The 22,157-nt window shown below is 42.6% G+C and overlaps 1 protein-coding gene across 1 annotated transcript; it reads left to right on the plus strand.

Moving 5' to 3' along the window:
• The first annotated feature begins 352 nt into the window (after positions 1-352).
• On the plus strand, positions 353-21,446 carry LOC128247069 (uncharacterized). Its single transcript, XM_089338693.1, has 3 exons — positions 353-592; positions 3,178-3,574; positions 21,018-21,446. Exons 1-3 carry the CDS (start codon positions 353-355, stop codon positions 21,203-21,205), a joined length of 825 nt encoding a protein of 274 aa, XP_089194819.1. The 3' UTR covers positions 21,206-21,446.
• Positions 21,447-22,157: the final 711 nt, after the last annotated feature.

The raw sequence follows: 22,157 nt of genomic DNA on the forward strand, positions 1-22,157 counted from the left end.
ATCGAATCCACTTCATGCATGCAAGATCTATTACATATATATATATATATATATATATATATATATATATATATATATATATATACGAGTATATATATATATATATATATATATATATATATATATATATATATATATATATATATATATACGAGTATATATATATATATATATATATATATATATATATATATATATATATACGAGGGTAATCCCAAAAGTAAGGTCTCCGAAGTGTTGGGGATGCAGGGAAACTGTGCGTGCAGCTATTGGCAACACTGTTGTGTTTGTTGTGCGTGTGCCTGCGCGCGCCTCGCTGTCATGCTCAGTTTTGGCTTGGCAGTTGTATCTGATGGAGCTACTGATTGACACTACTACCAAGTGTGAAGTTCGCGCAGTTATTTGGTTTTTGAACGCAAAAGGCATCAAACCGATTGAAATTCATCACCAGTTAACAGATGTGAATGGCGAGTCGTGCATGGTTGTCAAAAACGTCCACAAGTGGTGTAGAGAGTTTGAAGCTGGTCGTACTGAAATTCATGATGATGAAAGAAGTGGACAACCATCAATTTCCGACGAAGCAGTCACAATGGTTGAGTAAATCCTGCATGGAAATCACGCTGGATCATCTCCGCATTTTGGTTCCTGAGGTTTCCCGAAACACCATTCACAGGATTTTGAGTGAAAGGTTACAATATCGGAAGGTGTGCGCAAAATGGTTCCTGTGAATGCTCACAGAAGAACATAAACAGCAACGAAGACCATAAATTGGACATCATCAGCCACCCACCTTATAGTCCAGACTTGGCACCCAGTTGAAAGAATATTTGGCCGGAATGAGCTTCAGCAACGACGACGAGGTGAGAGATGAAGTTCAATGCTTCCTCAACGACATGGCGGTGAGCTGGTATGACATGGGCATACAAAAACTGCCACAGCGCCTACGAAAACGCCTTTGAAATGGCGATTATGTAGAAAAATAGATAAATGTTCAAACTTTAAAATGATGTAAACATCGCACTATCTCTGACACCTCTGCCTCTTTTCTTGACATTTCGGTCCGCATTCATCACTCCACTCTCACCACCTCCATCCACTACAAACACGCAGACTCACTCATACCTCAACTTCTCCTCCTCCCACCCTAAACACACCAAGCTTTCCATCCCCTATTTCCAATTCCTCCGTCTACGCAGGCTCTGTAGTGACGACCATGACTTTGAGACTCAGTCTCACTCAACTGGTGGCTCGCTACTTCATCCTACCTGGATATCCCCTCATCACTATCTACACCGCCCTTGCAAGAGCACGTTCCGTGGATCGTGCATCTGCTCTCTTCCCCCCCCCCCCGCACCCGCCCCACTGTCTCCCGTCTCCCGTTTCCCCTCACCTACCACCCCACCACCCTACCCCTCCAACGCACCATTCTCCGAGCCTTCCGGCGACTCCAGTCTGACCCCTCCACTATGCACATCCTCCCTAACCGACCCCTCTTCTCCTCCCTCCTTCAAACGAGCCCACAACCTATGAGTCCTCTTGGTCCACATCTAACCTCCCAACTCGGCTCGTTCCCCTGCTCCCGCCCATACTGTCGCACTTGCCCTTACCTCTGCAACACCCTCCTCACCGGCACCCATCATCGACCCTATCACATCACCGACTCCTTCACCTGTACTTCTACCAATGTCATTTACTGTATATCCTGCTCTCTCTGCCCTTCTCTATACATCGGACAAACGGGACGCCGCTTGGCTGACCGGTTCGCGGAACACCTCCGACACATCCGACTCGGCAATGACTCTCCGGTCTCGCGCCATTTCTGCTCTACCGGTCACTCTTTGCAACACCTGTCTATGTTCGGATTGTCCTTGTACAGGGGCCATCTGGACTCCCGTTTGCACCGTGAACAGGGATTAATCTTCTCTGTTCGCTCCTTTGTGCCACATGGGCTCAACTCTCCTCCCCTCTTCATCTAACCTCCTCCCCTCTCCTCTCTCTCCTCACACCTACTTCCTCCCACCCACCTCTCCTCTCTTGCTCCGACTCCTACTTCTTCTCTTCACTCCTACCCACCTTCTCCCTTCCCCCTTCATCGTCACCCCTCACCCGTAACCCAACCCACCCCTACACAATCCAACCCCACCTTCCCTATCCATCCCATCCCACCCCACCCCATCCCTTACACCCACTCCCACATACCCCACCTCTATCCCCACTCTCAGCCCACCCACATACCCTCACCTCTATATATATATATAAAACACCTAAATACTGGATATTATTTACTTCAGAATGACACGTGGAAGACGAGCGGGACTGTAATCCATTGTTCCTGGAATTGAAGTCCTCAACCGTGAATCAATCTTGAAGGAATCTTGGAATATCACCCAATTAGCTGTGTTATGCGTGTATGTATGTATGTATGTATGTTTATGCGTGTATGTATGTTTGAAAGTTCGGATGGACTTAGTGCAGGCTCAACGGCTATCTAGCAATAGCACGGGTACGCAGAAATTCCGGGATGGTATCCGGCGTGCTGAAAGACCACTGGGAGTGAGGCCCCCTCTCAATTTTTGTTGAAGCATGTCTCTAGGAGAAGGTCACTTTGATATAAGATCAGATATGCAGGGAATGGCATTGGACATTTTGGGGATCTTTGGTTTGTGCTGGAGATCACGGCGCTCCCACATCCCTGAGCCTGCGACTTATATTGGCACCAGACATCTTGCTCCGGTTTGTCTCTGGATAATGTCAATAAAGTGGAGAGGGTCTATGAGGTGTTGTGCAAGTCTTATTGGAACTAAAACTTTACACAGGCATTGCCGACCTCTGCCCGATATGTGCGTTCCGCCCCCTATATATATTTATCTTATTTTTAGTATATATTTTCTTCATCTTTAGTATATACATATATTTTTTTTTCGGAAGTCCTGCAGCGATGGGAAGGTGGTGAAGCATGCAGACCTGACGGGTTGGAAGCATGTAGTCAGCGACCTGCACGTAGGCGGCCCATGCTTGATATAAAGTCGTCTCTTTGTCGCCCAAGACAGCGGTAGGATTCGGTTGCTGCATGGGTGTCTGAGCAGCTCCATTTGGAGAGGGCACTGCTCACCCGGAGACCGGGGATGTTCTAGAAAACGTGAACCAAAAGTTGCCTGTCTTTCCATATTTGGTCAGTTTAGCGCGACTGATGGATGTCCATCCTGCGCTCGAAAAACAAAGAGTCTTTTATTTATAAAATCTGGACGGAACTTAAACATTTCATGTTGGAATGTTCGCATTCTGTTGGACAACAAGAGTGATTGTAAGCCTGAAAGACGCACTGCACTTGTTTCTCGTGAGCTGAACCGTTATAAAATTGATATAACTGCACTCTCAGAGACTCGTATAGAAGGTGATGGTCAGCTTGAGGAAGTAGGAGATGGATACACCTTTTTTTGGAATGGAAGGCAGAAGGAGGAGCGCAGAGAGGCTGGTGTTGGTTTTGCAGTCCGATCTGATATCCTTAAGAAGTTGGAAGAGCTCCCTGTTCCTATAAATGAACGTATAATGACGCTACGGTTGCACTTGAAAGGTAAGCGATTTGTTACTCTAATAAGTGTCTATGCACCTACTTTGACTAGCTGTGATGAAGATAAAACAATCTTTTATACCCAGCTGAGAGCCATACTTAGAAAAATCTCCAATTCTGATAAAGTCATTCTACTGGGGGACTTTAATGCCAGGGTTGGAACAGACTGGCAAACATGGAACTCTCTAGGACGTTTTGGAGTAGGGAAAAAGGAATAGCAATGGTCTCATGCTACTGGAGCTTTGCAAAGAACGTGTACTTTACATCGCAAGCACTCATTTTGTGCACAAAGGTGATAACACAACAATATAGATGCATCCAAGGTTCAAAGTTTGGCACTTGCTGGATTATGTCATCATCCGCAAGCGCGACATTTATGACATTTGTAATGTCAAGTCCTTGCATGGATCAGAATGCTGGACAGACCACAGTCTGGTGCAAGCAAAGTTCCGAATGGTGATTAGGGTGAAAGAGAGAAGAAGACTAGTCAGCATTCCTCACCGTCTAAATGTCCACAAGGTATATGATGTTGTGGTTAGGAAAGAACTTCAGACTCGCTTGTCCAGCATTGAAACTGTTGCAGCATGGGAGGATTTTCGAGACCAGGTTGTTCAATGTGCAGCCGAAACACTGGGGTATGTTACTGCCAGATACAGTGATTGGTTTGATGAGAATGATGCTGAAGTTCAGCGACTATTATAGGTAAAGTGCCATGCCCACAGTGTATTGCTACACAGAGAACTGTCTACTGTGCAGCAAAGTCTAGCACTTGCCCACAATAACAGTGTAAAATCACTACTGCAGCGATCTCTCAGGAAGATGCAGAACACTTGGTGGGAGGATCTTGCTCGTGATGTTCAGGCTGCTGCTGATGCAAATGACAGCAAGGAGCTTTACCATCTTATGGAGTGAGCTTATGGATCTAAGAGCTCCACATCAGCTTCTTTGCTTTCCAAGGAGTCTTCCACTCTGTTTACTAAATCAACAGAAATCACAGGTCGCTGGATCGAACACTTCTCTGAACTCCTAAACCATGAGTCAGTTGTGGATGAAACAGTGATTGATACTATGCAACAAAGACCTATCATTGGCTCCCTAGACTCCTCGCCCTCAATAGATGAAGTAATGACATCAATAAGTAAATTGAATCTTGGAAGGGCACCTGGAAAGGATGGAATTTGTGCTGAGGTCTAGCGATTTGGTGGTAATTACATCACACAGTCCCTTCATGAACTTAATAGTGCAGTCTGGAGGGATGGTGCAATCCCTAAGGACTGGAAGGATGCAATTATTCTTCCTCTATATAAAGGAAAAGGAGCCAGAACAATGTGTGGTAACAACAGAGGTATTGCTCTATCAGCTGCTGGCAAGGTTCTTCGCTGATTTGCTGCCAATTCAAAGGTTCTCCAGCCTATTATTCGTGACCTCCTTTATGCAAATGACTGTGACTTAGTCACTCATACAGTGGATGACATGCAAATACTCATGAATTGCATTTCTGCTTCTTGCAAGGCATTTGGATTTAGCATTAGCCTGGACAAGACTGTTGTAATGTTCCAGCCTGCACCAGGAAATTCATATATGGAACCAGCTATCTTGGTTGAAGGAACAATTCTGAAGGTAGTAGACAAGTTTGTCTACCTGGGCAGCACACTCAGCCGTTCTTGCTCCCTGGATGAGGAAATATCTTTCAAGTTGCAGAGAGCAACTAATTCCTTCCGGTCTCTTCAGTCTTGTGTCTGGTCCCAGCATAGCATCGCAAGGCAAACAAAAGTTGTTGTGTACCGTGCATGTGTACTGACATCGCTCCTCTACTCATGTAAGACATGAACTCTGTACAAACGTCAGGTAAGGGTCCTTGAACGCTTTCATCAGAGATGTCTCAGACACATTCTCAATGTTGGCTGGACCTCAAAAATTCCAGACACACAGGCCCTGAGAACAGCTGATATCTTGAGTATTGAGGCAATGGTGCACAAGCACCGGTTACGTTGGACTGGAGACCTTATTAGAATGAAGGATAGCAGGATTCCTAAGCAGATGCTCTATGGAGAACTTGTGAATGGAAGGAGACTCCGGCAGAAACCAAGGCTGCGATTTAAGGACTGTGTCAAGTCCTCATTAAAGGCCTGTGATATGCAGGACACTGACTGGGAGAACAATGCCTGTCAGATGGAGGAAGCAGGTTAAGGAGGGGATCGACACTTTTGAGAGAGCACATATCCAGCATGAAGAACTTAAGCGAGCTGCGCGAAAGCGCACGGCTCGTATAGTGAATGGGGGAAAGCTTGGTCTGCAATGTTTGCAGTCATGTATGCTTGTCAAGAGCAGCGCTCATTAGCCACCAACGGAGCCGCAAATGCAAAATATAAGTTAGTCCTAGCGCGCACAATGTTCCTGAAGGTCGGCAATGGCCTTTCTCGGTCACGAGTGGACGGCCATCACGTATGTATGTGTATGTATGTATGCATGTGTGTATGTATGTGTGTATATTTGTGTGTACGTATGTGTGTATGAATATATGTGTATGTGTGTATATGTGTATGTATGTATGCATGCATGTGCGTATGTATATGTGGATATGCGCGTATATATGTGTATCAGTGGATGTTTGTGTGTGTGCGTATATGTGTGTTTGTAAGTGCGCATGTTTGCGTTTATAGTTGTGTCGGGAATTCCCCGTATTCAGAAATAGCTCATTTTCCTAGAAACTAGTTATTATTATCTGACCTAAATATATCAGTTATTTCCTGGTTATTGGCCTTTGTGTATAAAATTCAATCGTTGTATCATGTGTTTGTGGCGTGTATGTAACGTGTATGTGTGGTGCGCGCGCGTGTGCTTGCGTGCGTGCGTGCGTGTGTGTTGCTTCCCAACCATATTGTCATGGTTTCAGTCTCACTACATGAAATCTTGGGCAAGTTTCCTCTATTATAGCCTTGGGCTGATTGATGCCTTGTGAATGGATTTGGTAGACGGAAACTGACAACGCGTATCCATACTTCTATCTATCTATCTATCTGTCTGTCTGTCTAATAATGGAGAAAGCTGCTTATTAATTACGTATGTAACAGTTACTAAAAGATAGCAATTATTAAAGGCTAGAATACCTGGAAATTTTTTTTATAAATTCGTGTTCCAAGAAACTTCCTGTAATTTCGATTCCTGAAGTTTATTGAATATTTCAACTGAGTTCTTCACAAATTTAAATATTCCTTGCATTCACTGTGGAGTAGATTTAATGAACAATATTAATTCGTTGCTTGCGAAATTTTCCGGTTTCATTTGCATTTACTTTCTCACCTCTATTTTCATTAATGATAATTTAATATACGTTCATTTTAATGTTTGCATTTTAAGTTTCAATTCGCTATTTCTATAACCCACATTTTATTCTACATATGTAATGTAAAAAATAATTTATTGAATAAATAAATGCTATTACACAAAATAGCTGTATAACTTTGAGGTTTATTTTTGATAAAAGGAAATTTTTTTAATATACCGGTATAATTTTATAATAAAATAATTAAAAAAAAGTTATTTTGTTGGTATGGCTGTTTGAAACGTTATAAGCCTTACAATAATAATTATGTCATCGCTCCTATTTCTAGTATACTAAACGTATAAATCACTGAAAGAAATATTTACTAACGATAAATTATTGAAGAAATATTTACTAAGCAACTGAGATTTTTTATAAATTAAAGTTTTCAGGAAAATTTACTGCATGAACTTCCTGTTATTATTGAATATTTCAAGTTCACAAATTTAAATATTCGGTACAAGATAGTTTTTAACGAACTTTTATTTATAAGACCTGTTCATTTCATTCATTGTTTGCAACGTTCGTTCTTTCTCTCTCTCTCATACATACACAGTCTCTGTAATATAAACGCACACACACTCCAGTTACGACAAGCAGAAAACCGCTCGGAAAGCGGTCTTTCTGCTAGTATATGATAATCATACATACGTATGTATGTATGTGTGTGTGTATGTATGTATGTATACATACAGCAGTCCCCTGGTATTCGCGGGGGTTACGTTCCTAGAGCACCCAGGAATACTGAAAAACCACGAATACTGGACGTGGTCCATAAAAATGCCTATAAAGGTCAAAATATCATAACGTAAAATATCATAAATATACATATGTGCGTGTATATATATAATAATAATAATAATAATAATGATAATGATAATAATAATAATAATAATAATTAATTCGTTTTATTGGCCACAAGGGCTAATATCAATTAAAGACATATAAGGACAAAGACAGGACGAAGGTTACAAAATGTTTTGTCCGAAAAGGTAGGAAAGTTCGTCTAAACAGAGGAAGAAAACGGAGAAAGATATAATAAATAAATAGATAAATAAATAGATAAATAAATAAGTAGAACTCCCAAAGGGGGAGGCGCTTCGAAAAAGGAAAGGTTACACGTGGAAAAACCCATAAAACCACGGGAGCCTGGTCAGAAAAAATAAGAAAGGGGTATAGAGCCCTTTCTCCTTTTACATTACCTTTTTTTTTTTTTTTTTTTTTACAGGTGTATTCTCAGAATTGGTCCGTTTATACTGGCCATTTTTCCAACAGTCACCCATCTTTCAACGAATTTGCTATGAGACAGCACTTCCCTCTCTACTCTCATCTTCCTTTTCAAGTGGAACTTGAAAAAGTTGATGAGGCCTTGGCCAAAGAGGAAAGTGTCTGTCTTTAACCCTTTCAAACGGGTCAACCATATCACCTCTTTCGCTACAGCCACTAGGCATAGGAAAATTGCCTTGCCCTCCTGGTTAAAGGAGGTCGGCGGGTCAATTCTCACGATGGATCCAGCTGATAGCCGGATCCGTCCTACACGTGACAGTAGCTGTTCGATATAGACCCACAGGTCAGCAATGCTCGGGCACTGGACGAGTGCGTGCAGAACGGTTTCGTCGTCCTGAGCGCACCTCGGGCAGGCCCGGTTGACGGCACTTCCATGTCGGTAGAGTTTATCTCGAACAGGTAGCGCACCTCGGTAGCACTGCCAGGCGAGGGACCTTTGGAAATTATCCATGGGCCCCGGCCCGAAAGTTCTCCTGAACAGACTGCTTAGCTGATTATCCTCGACGCCTAGAGTTTCCCCGAGAACGTCGTCGCACTTTTCTCCCACTAACCCTCTATAGAAAGCTAGAGTGGATCTACTACCGATCGCACTGCCCGCCTGACTGAGGGCGGTGAGAGCTTGGCGGCACTCGAGGTGCCAAGCGCCCTTTCTCGGTCTACGTTTGATCCAGGATTGCAGCTCTGTTAAAGAAACGAGCTGCGGAAAATCGCGTCTGACGAAAGGCGACCACACCTGTTCACCATCCAGGAAGCGCCTGAGATGTCGTAGCCTGAGCGCATGTTTGCGCATCAGCAACCACGGCATGCCAAGGCCTCCGTTCAGCGGCTGTTGACAGCAGATAGAGCGCCCGACCAGTGGTACCTGACCCTTCCACAAAAAGTTGAAGAGCAAGCGTACTATCTTGGTTAACCAGCGGTCGGGACAAGGGACGACGGTCAAACGGTAATAGATGACGGATGCGATGTACGCATTCGCTACCTCCGCTCGACCTTTCAAGGAGAGCTTCTTCTCAGCCCATTTCTGGGTGAGGTTGGCCACCCTGTTCGTCACTTCTTCCCAGTTTTTCTCCAACTGGAGGTCCGGACCGAACCAGACCCCGAGCAGTTTAACGGGTCCGTCTGTCCAGCGCCCTACGACGCTGTTGGACGGCATGGACTTGCCCCTCCAGGTGCCTAGTTGCAAGCCCATTGACTTTTCCGCGTTAATTTTCGCACCTGTCACCGCTTCATACTCGTTTAGTGTCTCGCCAATCAGGTCAATATGCCTGTGGCTCGACACCATCACGGTAACGTCGTCGGCATAGGCAGACACGCTCCTTCCACATCCCAGATCACGCGGGACGCCCCTCAAAGCCTCCAACTTCCGTAGTAATGGCTCAAGAGTCAATACATACAGAAGGGAGGAGAGAGGACACCCTTGGCGAACCGAACGCGAGATGTTGAACGGTTCCGATAGATGGCCGTTCACCCGTATGACCGAGCAGATGCCGCTGTATAAAGCAGCTATCCACCCGCGGAAGACCGGACCGAAACCAGCTGCCTTGAGAACAGCTGCCAGGTATCGATGGTCGACCCTATCGAAGGCTTTAGACTGATCTAAATTGATCAAAGCCCCACCCGCGCCAGCTTCATTACCCACTCTCTCTATGATGTAGCGCATGAGATGGAGGTTGTCGTGGATAGACCTGGTCGGCACAGCGCATGTCTGCGCCTTGCCGATCAGTTTGCCCACGACAGGCGCCAATCTCTTGGCTAGCACCTTGGCCAAGATCTTCAACTCTGTGTTGAGCAGAGTGATGGGCCTAAAGTTCCCTATAATGTCCCCCTTGTTTGGGTCCTTTCTTAGCAAAGCCACCACTCCCCGACAAACAAAAGCAGGAATTCTCCCGTTTTGTTGCCAGTTGCAGTAGACGTTTGCCAAGACGCCCGCAAACAAGTCTGGCATTGACGTATAAAGCTCGTAAGGCAGACCATCCAAACCCGGCGATCTACCTCTCGTGCAGCCTTTCATCGCTTCCTGTACTTCCCAGGCAGATATCGGTCCTTCGCAGCACTCGGCCTCGCTGGTCGAGAGTTGCGGCAGGCCGTCTAGGTACACACCGAAATCTGTTCCGTCGTCTGTCCTACCGTTTGTCCCGAACAATTGAGCAAAGTGCTGCTGAAAGGCCGAACACATCTGCTTCGGTCCCGAAATCTCGCAGTCGTTCTGGTCCACCAAAGACCGAATGGTCGCTCTGTTGCCACGCTTCGCCTCAACCACGCGGGCCCATCGAGCGGCCTTAGTCCCCTCCCCGCTTACCGAAAGTGCTTTAGCTCTGACAACGCAGCCTTCATGCTTGGCATCAAAGTGTTGGTCGAGGGCCAACTTCGCTGCTAACACGTCAGTTGCGATGCCTGTCCCAAGAGCCTCGTCTAGTTTGTTAACTAAATCCCGCTCTGTTTTCTTACGTTCTACAGCTAGAGCCTTACTAAACCTAATTGATTCTGCTCTAATTGCCCGCTTCAGGGCGAACCACCAGTTGTTGTTGATGATTGCCCCGGTTAAAGCCCTCTTAACTAATAAACTAATCCGGTCTCTGTAGGCTTTGCACACCGTTGTCGACGTGTTTAGCTTCCAGTAACCGGGGCCTTGTCTATGGAGCCTATCTAAGTCGACCGTACAGATCACGAATTTGTGGTCCGTGTAGCCGACTATGTTGAATTGTGGACACCCTATGCTATCCTTATCCGCTGGCCTAATAATAATAATAATAATATTAATAATAATAATAATAATAATAATAATAATAATAATAATAATAATAATAATAATAATATTAATAATAAACGAGAAAGCAACCATACTCTGGGATATGCCAATACACACAGATAGAGAAATTAAGACAAATAGACCAGATATAGTTGTCAAAGATCATGAAGAAAAAAAATGCTTTCTAATTGATGTATCAATACCAGCAGATGACAACGTTTCTCTAAAAGAAATGGAAAAACTTTCAAAATACAAAGACCTGGAAATAGAGATAACTCGAATGTGGAATCTAAAAACAGAAACAATTCCTATCATAGTAGGTGCCTTAGGTATAATAAAAAAATATTCAGACAAATACATAACAAAAACACCAGGACTTACAAATATATATAACATACAGAAAATTGCACTACTGGGTACTGCACACATTCTACGCAAAACACTTTCAATACAGTAAACATAAGAGCACCATAGCAAACCACAGCACATACCCAAGGCGCACAGAGCTGCGCTCGGTAGTGAAGTGAAAGCACGTTATAAAAATAAAACTACTGAACAATAATAATAATAATAATTGATTCTTGTTTTATTGGCCACAAGGGCTAATATAGATTAAAAACATGTAAGGACAAAGACAGGACGAAGGTTACTAAGGGTTTTGTCCGAAAAGAAAAAGTTTGTGTAAACAATGGAAAAACAGAGAAAGATATAACAAATAACACTCCCAAAAGGGGGAGGCACTTAAAAAGGTTTCATGTGGAAAAACCCATAAAAGCCACAGGAGCCTGGTCTGTAAATAAAAAGGGGTATAGAGCCCCTTCTCCTTTTATATTACCTTTTTTTACAGTTGTATCCTCAGAATTGGTCCGTTCATACTGGCCATTTTTCCTAGAGTCACCCACCTTTCAACAAATTTGCTAGTAGACAGCACTTCCCTCTCTACTCTCATGTTCCTTTTCAAGTGGAACTTGAAAAAGTTGATGAGGCCTTGGCCAAAGAGGAAAGTGTCTGACTTTCAAATGGGTCCACCATACCACCTCTTTTGCTATAGCCACTAGACATAGGAAAATTTCCTTGCCTTCCCGGTTAAAGGAGGTCGGCGGGTCAATCTTCATGATGGATTCAGCTGATAGCCGGATCCGTCCTACACGTGACAGTAGCTGTTCGACATAAACCCACAGGTCAGCAATACTCGGGCACTGGACGAGTGTGTGCAGAACGGTTTCGTCATCCTGAGCACAACTCGGGCAGGCCCGGCTGACAGCTTTTCCGAGCCGGTAGAGTTTATCTCGAACAGGCAGCGCCCCTCGGTAGCACTGCCAGACGAGGGACCCTTGGAAGTTATCCATGGGCCCCAGCCCGAAAGTTCTTCCGAACAGACTGTTTAATGTCCATACATGCACACAAATGAATCATTGTTGTTGAATAATGAAACATTATTGTTGTTGTACATGAACAGGACACACACACATATATGTGTGTGTGTGTGTATGTGCGTCCTCCTCATGTATAATAACAATAATAACTGATTCATTTGTGTGCATGTATGGACATTTGTGTATGTACATTTAAATGTACATATATGTATTTATGTTTATTTATGTATATCTATGTATATGTTAAAGTATGCATATATATGTGGGTTTTTACGGTTTTTATAGTTTTTATATTTTTAACTTAACCCTTATGAACTTTATAAAATCTCTGAAGAGGCCTAGAAAATCATCCATGTACCTCTATTTCATCTATTAATTACTTCAGTCTACTGGATTGATGAAGATAGAATTAGGCATGTCACCTCTAGACTGAAACAGCTGTAAGACATTATCCCATTTTCTGTCACTATATGTCATCTTTTTAATTACTGATATGACATAATATGTCACATGCGTTTGTATATTGTTGTTATTGTCCTTTTAGTAAACAAATAAACAAGTAAATTGACACAATACAATGTCTGCAAGTTCATGAATACCACCTATTCCCCTCCATTTTCTTATATATATATATATATATATATATTATATTATATATTTGTCACTGATGTCTTACATCATACGCATACATATTCTATCCTATGATAAAGAAAAGTGCTTATTAATTAGTTATGAGCAAGTAACTTTTACTAAAAGAAAGCTATTATTAAAGTCTACCCTGTCTAGAAAATTTTTAAACAATTCTCGTGTGTATAATACAGTACACCTAGGTCACACCACACACACACACATAATACAGTGCACTTACATCATATTTGTCACTAATATCTTACATCATACCTGTACATATTTATAATACAGACCACTTCATAGTTATCACTTATGACTTATACTATAGATATCATCATTACATCAATTACATCAGCCCTACTGCTCAACTGGTACTTGCCGCATTTTGCTGTACAATTTACACATTTGATATACACTACATCACTTCATAGCTTTTACAGTTTGGAAACCACTTACTCTTTTTCACAACGCAGTTTTTATATTCAACAGTTTTGAATGCCAATGCATGTATCATTCATTACAGTTTGGGACATGGTACACTGTTTTCTCCTGGACATTACATCACAACTTATTCAAACGTGCGTGTGTGTGTGTGTGTGTGTGTGTGTGTTGCTTCCCAACCATGTTGTCATGGTTTCAGTCTCACTACATAAAATCTTGGGCAAGTTTCTTCTATTATAGCCTTGGGCTGATTAATGCTTTGTGAATGGATTTGGTAGACGGAAACTGGCAACACGTATCCATACTTCTATCTATCTGTCTGTCTGTCTAATAATGGAGAAAGCTGCTTATTCAAACACCTATATCAAAGAACAATCATCAAGTCACCTGACACAAAGAGACGTATTACTGTTAATTTACCATTTATCAATTTTCAAATTTCTTTTGTGTAGTTCAACCCACTTCCTTCACTTGAACTTTTTGCTTCTTTTTCTTATTTCTGCATTCTTTTACTTTTTAAACCCCTTCAGGTAGATGGCCCTGCTCAGTATCTAGAAAAGGAGTAGGTAGTAACTCTATAAGATGTACCCGGTGCAAGCTATGGACACATAAGAGGTGCAACAACATCAAAGGCAGGTTAACTAGCAAGTTAGTTTTTGTTTGTGGCAGATGTTCAGGTGCAATAAAGACTGTAAACAAACAGGAAACAACTTCTATCTCATTCCAGGGTGAAAAACTAGAGGTAGTCGATAGCTTCCGCTATCTGGGCGACCAAGTTAGTAGTGGGGGTGGGTGCGCTGAAAGTGTAGCTGCTAGAATAAGAATAGCCTGGGCAAAGTCTAGAGAGCTCTTACCCCTGCTGGCGACAAAGGGACTCTCACTCAGAGTAAAAGGCAGACTGTATGACGCATGTGTACGAACAGCCATGCTACATGGCAGTGAAACATGGGCTGTAACTGCTGAGGACATACGTAAGCTCGCAAGGAATGAAGCCAGTATGCTCCGTTGGATGTGTAATGTCAATGTGAATACCCGTCAGAGTGTAAGTATCTTGAGAGAAAAGCTGAACATTAGAAGCATCACTTGTGGCGTGCAAGAGAGACGATTGCGCTGGTATGGACATGTGGTGAGAATGGATGAGGATAGCTGCGTGAAAAAGTGCCACACCCTAACAGTTGAGGGAACCCGTGGAAGAGGTAGGCCCAGGAAGACCTGGGCTGAGGTGGTGAGGCAAGACCTTCGTACATTGGGCCTCACCGAGGCGATGACTACTGACCGAGACCTTTGGAAATGTGCTGTGCGTGAGAAGACCCGGCAAGCCAAGTAAGATCGTTGCCAGTGCCCCTGGACTGGTTCTTGTGCGGGTGGCACATGAGATGCACCATTTTGAGCGTGGCCGTTGCCAGTACCGCCTGACTGGCTCCCGTAGGATTTTCGAGCAAGATCGTTGCCAGTGCCCCTGGACTGGCTTGTGCGGGTGGCACATAAAAGACACCATTTCGAGCGTGGCCGTTTTCGTGCGGGTGACACGTAAAAGCACCCACTACACTCTCTGAGTGGTTGGCGTTAGGAAGGGCATCCAGCTGTAGGAACTCTGCCAAATCAGACTGGAGCCTGGTGTTGCCATCCGGTTTCACCAGTCCTCAGTCAAATCGTCCAACCCATGCTAGCATGGAAAGCGGACGTTAAACGATGATGATGATGATGATGATGATATCTATGCCTTACATCTGTTTCTTTTATTTTTTATCTATTCTTTTATTTCTTATTTTATTTACTCATTTATATCATTTGTGTTGCCCAGTTATATTGTACATCATAATTTCATCATCTTATTATTATAGGAGATAGTATAGGGGATTAGTGGAGGGCAAGTATAGGGGATTAGTGGAGGGCAAGTATAGCAGATTAGTGGAGGGCAAGTATAGGGGATTAGTGGAGGGCAAGAGTGATGACATTCTCGGAAAGGTTCTGAGTGTCAGGAGGGTTCAACTGGCTGGTCTCTTTTGGAGGTGTTTCGGGCCGGGACCTATGGATAACTTCCAGAAATCCCTGGCCTGGCAGTGCTACTAAGGTCTTTGCTGGTTCGTGATAAGCTCTACAAGCACGGATTTGCAGTCAGACGGACTTGTCCGAGATGAATGCGGAGCTATGAAACCGTTTTGCATGCTCTCATACAGTGTTTATGCATTGCTGACTTGTGGAGCTTGGCCAAACAGTTATTGTCATGTGTAGGACGGATCTGGCTATCATTCAAGTTCATTGTAAAGGTCGTCCTGCCTCCTTCCTTTGACTGGGAAAGACAAGATTTTCTATCTGGTGGCTACGGCAAAAGAGGTTTTGTGGTAGACGCAATTCAAAGGGTTGAAGACAGGTACCTTCCTCTTTGGCCAAGGCCTCATTGACTTTTTAGGTTTCACTTGAAAAGGAAAGTGAGACTGGAAAGGGAGGTGTTGTCACCCAGTAAGTTTGTTGAAATGTGGGTGAATGTGGAAAGAATGGCCCATGTGCATGGGCCTCCTCTAAGTGTGCAGCTCCTTTTGTAGTGCTTTTGGGCCAGCTTGCTACACTCACTCACAGTATGTGAGACTCTTTCGTGTAATGAACAACACCTCCTGCATAACAGTGACACTTGATTACTATCACTACCTGATGTCAATGCAAGGAAACAGTAAAACAAGCTCGCGTATACGCACACATATAGGTATATATACATATATATGCTCACATATACATATAAATATGTGTATAAGCATATATATATATATATATATATATATGTATATATATATATGCATATTCATATGTACATACATGTATAGATGCAATCATACATACATACATACATACAATATTTCGTATGAGGTACTATATTTGATGTGAAGGCACATGGCTAGTGGTTAGAGCAGTGGACTCGCGGTTGTGGGATTATGAGTTCGAATCTCAGACCGGATGATGTGTGCGTTTATGAGTAAAACACCTAAGCTCCACACGGCTCCAGCAGAAGGTAATGGCGAACTTCTGCTGGCTCTTTTGCCACAACTTTCTTCTCACTCTTTCCTCCTGCATCTAGCAGCTCACCTGCGACAGACTAGCATCCCATCCAGGTGGGGAGCCTATACACCAATGAAACCAGAAAAAATGGCCCTTATGAGCCAAGCATGGCTCAAGAAAGAACAAACAACATTATATTTGATATATAGTATAACAATCTTAAAGTAAAGTTGAAAATTACAGAGATATTTGATATTTGTAGCCTTGTTGTCATTTTGAACTGTATAGATGAGAACAAAGGGCGCAACATACTGTTTGGTCAATGAATCCAACCCTAAATCTTTTGATTGTGAGCCCAACAGCCTAATCATAAGGCCACTCAATGTGGCCTTATGATTATGATTATGATTATCTTTCAATGTGGGCACACTGAAAGATAAGTCTGGTGAGATTGTTGAGATGCTTGAACGGAGACATGTACATTTGTGCTGCCTCCAAGAAGTAAGGTGGAGAGGAGGTGGAGAGTAAGGTGGAGAGCAATTAAGAGTATGAGGACAGGGAAAGCACCCGGCCCATCAGGAATCACTGCAGAGATGCTTAAAATATCTGGCGGTATCAGCTATAGCCTAGTCACCCGTATAGTTAACCAAGTGATACATGAAGGAGCCATACCCAATGACTGGTGTAGCAGCACCACAGTCAACTGTTACAAAGGTAACGGTGATGCTTTAGATACAAATAATTACAGAGGTATCAAGTTGTTGGATCAGGTAATGAAGGTCACAGAGAGGGTCATAGCCTAACTAATTAGGGAGAGAATCAGTCTAGATGAGATGTAGTTTGGTTTCATACCAGGGAAAAGCACCACTGATGCTATATTCCTGGTAAGACAGCTGCAAGAGAAATACCTAGCCAAAGATAAACCTCATGTCTGGCTTTCATTAACATGGAGAAAGCCTTTTGACACGGTTCCCCAATCCCTAATCTTGTGGTCAATGAGGAAACTAGGGATAGAAGAATAATTAGTGAGAGCTGTGCGAGCCATGTACAGGGATGCTGTCAGTAAGGTGCGGGCTGGCAGTAAGTACAGTGAAGAATTCCGGGTAGAGGTAGGGGTCCACCGAGGATCAGTCCTCAGCCCCCTCTTATTCATCAGTCTTCCAGACAATAACAGAGGAATTCAAGATAGGATGTCCCTAGGAGCTCCTCTATTCTGATGAACTTGCTCTAATTGCTGAGTCACTATCAGAACTAGAAGAATAGTTTCAGGTGTGGAAGCAAGGATTAGAATCGAAGGGCCTTAGAGTCAACCTAGCTAAAACCGAAGTCTTAATAAGTAGGAAGGTAGACAAACCACAAATCCCTTCAGGTAGATGGCCCAGCTCAATCTGTAGAAAAGTTGTAGGTAGAAACTCCATAAGACATACCCAGTGTAAGCTATGGACACATAAGAGGTGCAGCAATATCAAAGGAAGGCTAACTGGGAAGATAGTTTTTGTATGTGGCAAATGTTCAGGTGCTATAAACACTGAAAACGTGCAGAGAACAGCTTCTGTCACATTTCAGGGGGGAAAACTGCATGTAGTTGATAGCTTCCATTATCTAGTGTAGCTGCTAGAATAAGAATAGCCTGGGTAAAGTTCAGAGACCTCCTACCTCTGCTGGTGACAAAGGGTCTCTTGCTCAGGGTAAAAGGTAGACTGTATGACACATGTGTACAAACAGCCATGCTATATGGCAGTGAAACATGGGCCATGACTGCTGAGGACATGCGTAAGCTTGCAAGGAATGAAACCAGTATGCTCCGCTGGATGTGTAATGTCAGTGTGCATACACAACAGACTGTAAGCGCCCTGAGAGTAAAATTGGGTTTAAGAAGCATCAGATGTGGTGTGCAAGAGAGACGACTGCGCTGGTATGGTCATTGCTACGAATGAATAAGAACAGCTGTGTGAAAAAGTGTCACACCCTAGCAGTTGAGGGAACCGGTGGAAGAGGTAGACCCAGAAAGACCTGGGATGAGGTGATGAAGCACAACCATCGAACATTGGGCCCTTCCGAGACAATGACTAGTGACCGAGGCCTTTGGAGATATGCTGTGCTTGAGAAGAACCAACAAGCCAAGTGAGACCATAGCCCATGGCCTAAGCCAGTGGGTGTAACCAGCCCACTAAAAGCACATCCGAGCGTGATGGTTGCCAGGGCCACAGATTGGCTCCTATGCCAGTGGCATGTAAAAAGCATCATTCAAGCGTGATCTTTGCCAGCGTCACCTTACAGGCACATATGCTGGTTGCATGTGAAAAACAACATTCGAGTGTGATTGTTGCCAGTGCCCCGGACTGGCTCCCATGCAGGTAGCACGTAAAAAACACCTTTTGAGCGTGGTCGTTGCCAGAACTGCCTGACTGGCCCTCATGCCAGTGGCACATAAAAGCACCCACTACACTTTCAGAGTGTTGGTGTTAGGGAGGGCATCCAGCTGTAGAAACTTTGCCAGGTCAGATTGAGCCTGGTGCAGCCTCTGGCTCATCAGTCCTCAGTCAAACCGTCCAACCCATGCCAGCATGGAAAGTGGACATTAAACGATGATGACGACGATGATATATATATATATATATATATATATATATATATATATATACACACACACACACACACATACATGTGTAGTAGAAGTGATTTACAATCATTATATGAGATGTTTTCATTTTAATTTGTCTAGGCTTAAATACCTGTAAAACGGCTCCTCAAGCCTTTTTCATTCTAGCGGTCACATGACCTTGTGATTAAGCGAACCTGTTGTTTGTATTGGTTGGCTTCCAGCTGTCCAATCGCGTTGGCGCGACAGTTTATTTTCCTTTACACAGGAAATTAATCACTAGCTTCTGGGAGCCTCCTATTCCCTATAAGAAGGACAGTTTTCGGCTGCTCTAGGTCTTTGGCACGTGCCACTGATCACATGCATATCATCTCCAGTAACGATGTTCTGATACCAGCCAGTCTCCGCTTTCAACTTTACCAGACGCCAGCTTACAATATTGCTGTATGAAGACCACAGACCAACACCTACCTCTGCATACCCCAGCAGTATGTCAACTACGTCTGCAACATCGGCAGACCAGCCTAACTACAAAGTTCTCTCACACATTTGTGTTGTAACCTGTTATCTTATTCTATTACATGTATGGCAACCAGTTCATTTCATCTCAAGTTGTATATACCTCATACCAACACTTTCTCATTCACTCACCACTTTGTTATAAGTGGTGACTCCGAGCAAAAACGTCTTTGTTATATATACACACCCACATCCACACCCATACCCACACACATAAGGGTGCATAAGATATTTGAGGACAGATTTATGTTTATAAAAAAAAACAGTTATGTAATAACAGATAGTAACTTTATTTATCAAAAAATGCTATGAGGATTAAAAAAAAAAACCTTTTCTATAACGTTATTCAATAAAGCCACCTTCAGCTTCAGTAACTGCTTCTATATGAGATCTAAATCAGCTACATGCTTGAGTCAAGTGGTTCTGGTTCATTAGCAACGTTCTACATGTAATAGTCCAATGGACTGAGATCTGGGGAATTAGGAGGCCAAATGTTAAGGGTTATGTGATCATGAAAATTTTCAGCCATCCATTCCTAGAGCCATGTATGATAGTGCAGAGTTTTACTGAAACATATATGGCCTTCCATTGCATAGACTGTCTATCCAGGGCTTAATTGTTTCCAGGACCTCAATGTAGGCAGCAAAGTTAACTCTAAGACCTTGTGGAAAGAAGGAGGCATCACATGTCCTTCATTGTTGACAACCCCTAAAACCATGACAGTTGCAGGAAATTTTCTATGCATAACACTTGGAACTTCAGCAGGGTCTGCACATAACCATCTGTCATTTTTTCTGTTAACTTTTTGATCTTGGTCGAAGTTTTTCTTGTTTGAGAGAAAACAAATGAAATCTTCTGCTGGATTTTTTCAGTTTGTTTAAAAGCCTTTTAGATCTGATATAGTGATTTTCTTTTGCTTTTTCTAATGTAAATTGACCTTTCCTCATCATATAAGACTTATATCTGATGTCTTCGTGGTCAACATTTCTGACTGTTCCTCTTGACACATGGAGATCTTTTGCAATTGACCTCATAGACTTTCTGGGATTGTAATCAATGGTCTGTTGAACTTGCAGAATAAATTCAAGTGTTCTAATGATTTCAGAGCATTTAGAATGCTTTTTATGCTTTGATACTGGTGATACATTTTCATCTTCAGTCTCTAACTACTTAGCAACTTTTAAAAATTGAGATATTTCTAAATTGCTATGCTCAGCCTTTATAACTACAATAACAGCATTGAGTAAGCTGAGGGTCTGCCATTATCATTTTCTGAAACAGATTATACAGAATTAACAAAATATGCAGCAATAACCAAGAAAAGGAATGTCCTCAAATGCTTTATGCACCCTGTACACACACACACACACACACACACGCGCGTGTGCGCGCGCATACATACATGCACTAAAGTAGGCTGAAAAGTTTGTAGGCAAACTATGAAAGATTGATACCTGAACTGTGAAATCTTGTATGCATTAATTTCAACTCTACTTATTAATAACTGCATTGTTTCTTTCCAGGTAAACTGAACTCTCACTGTTCAAAGAAGACTTCAAAAGTAACTAGTAACAAATTCTCTTGGAAATGGACAAAATTTGGCATCATGGTATTATCAAGTACATGCAGAAAAAGGGTTTATCTTCCCAAAAACATTCATGCTGACGTCTGCGATGAGTTAACTTGGAAATTCCAAGCAACAAGTAATTAAGGTATACTTGGCTTGGCGATTAGCTAAGTTGAGTACTCCTCATTTAGTAATTATTACATCAGAGGATCAGCTGGTTAAGAAACATATGTAGCCTGGATTTTACCCATTCCACTCTGTCAGTATAGATGTTTTATTTTATTTGCATTCATAGCAGCTCTAATTGCTAACAATGAGCTATACAGAAACTTTCAGCGTATCAAATTTCCTTGCAACTTCGATATGAGGAAAAGTGTGTAACCTTCAATGCCAATAAATTCTTATTGTTCCTGATCGTACACTGTCCACTTTTTATTTTCTATACCTACTACAGACTGCTTGAAGTTTACAAACTTCATACACTTGGATCCTTGGATCTACCCTTATGTATATATACACAGACATGCAGGAAGTAAATAGACACCTTTAATTTTCAAAATCTTCTATTTAATATGCAAAGCGAACAATTGAAATGTAAGCGATTAATAGGACTACATACTTTAGTCTTTAGTTGACATTCCCTTTGCAGTTTTTAATTCAGAAACTTTTTGACATTAAACTGATGAGCTTTGTGATAGTCTCTTGTGGAATTTCTGCCCACTTTTCACGCAACATCGAAACAATTCATCTTTAGATTTAGGTTTCTGTTGAGTTTTTCGTATAACTCTATCTAGTATGCTCCAATGATTTTCAATTGGGTTCATGTCAGGAGATTGGCTCGGCCAAGGAAGCTTTGTGATCCCATTTTCAGTCAGCCATTGATGATTCCTTTTTGCTATGTGGCATGGAGCCCCATCTGCCATGAATAAAAACTCACTGGTGACAGCTCCCCATACCATTACAGAGATACCATCATGTTTCACAGGTGGTTGGAGTCATTTCAAATCAAATTCTTGATTGGGAAGCCTCCAGACCTGAATACATCCACTGTCTGAAAATAATGCAAATCTGGTTTCATCTGAGAAAATCACTCTAT

This window comes from Octopus bimaculoides, chromosome 2 (genome assembly GCF_046866305.1).
Source record: "Octopus bimaculoides isolate indiv1 chromosome 2, ASM4686630v1, whole genome shotgun sequence".
Lineage (NCBI taxonomy): Eukaryota > Metazoa > Mollusca > Cephalopoda > Octopoda > Octopodidae > Octopus > Octopus bimaculoides.

What these genes read in the sequence shown, in the direction of transcription:
- LOC128247069 (XM_089338693.1), top strand. Translation starts at nt 353, where the DNA reads ATGGAGCTACTGATTGACACTACTACCAAGTGTGAAGTTCGCGCAGTT. An exon ending in CCGACGAAGCAGTCACAATG is followed by an intron (nt 593 to 3,177) that starts GTTGAGTAAATC and finishes ATATTTGGTCAG; the next exon opens with TTTAGCGCGACTGATGGATG. An exon ending in GCTACGGTTGCACTTGAAAG is followed by an intron (nt 3,575 to 21,017) that starts GTAAGCGATTTG and finishes GTTTCTTTCCAG; the next exon opens with GTAAACTGAACTCTCACTGT.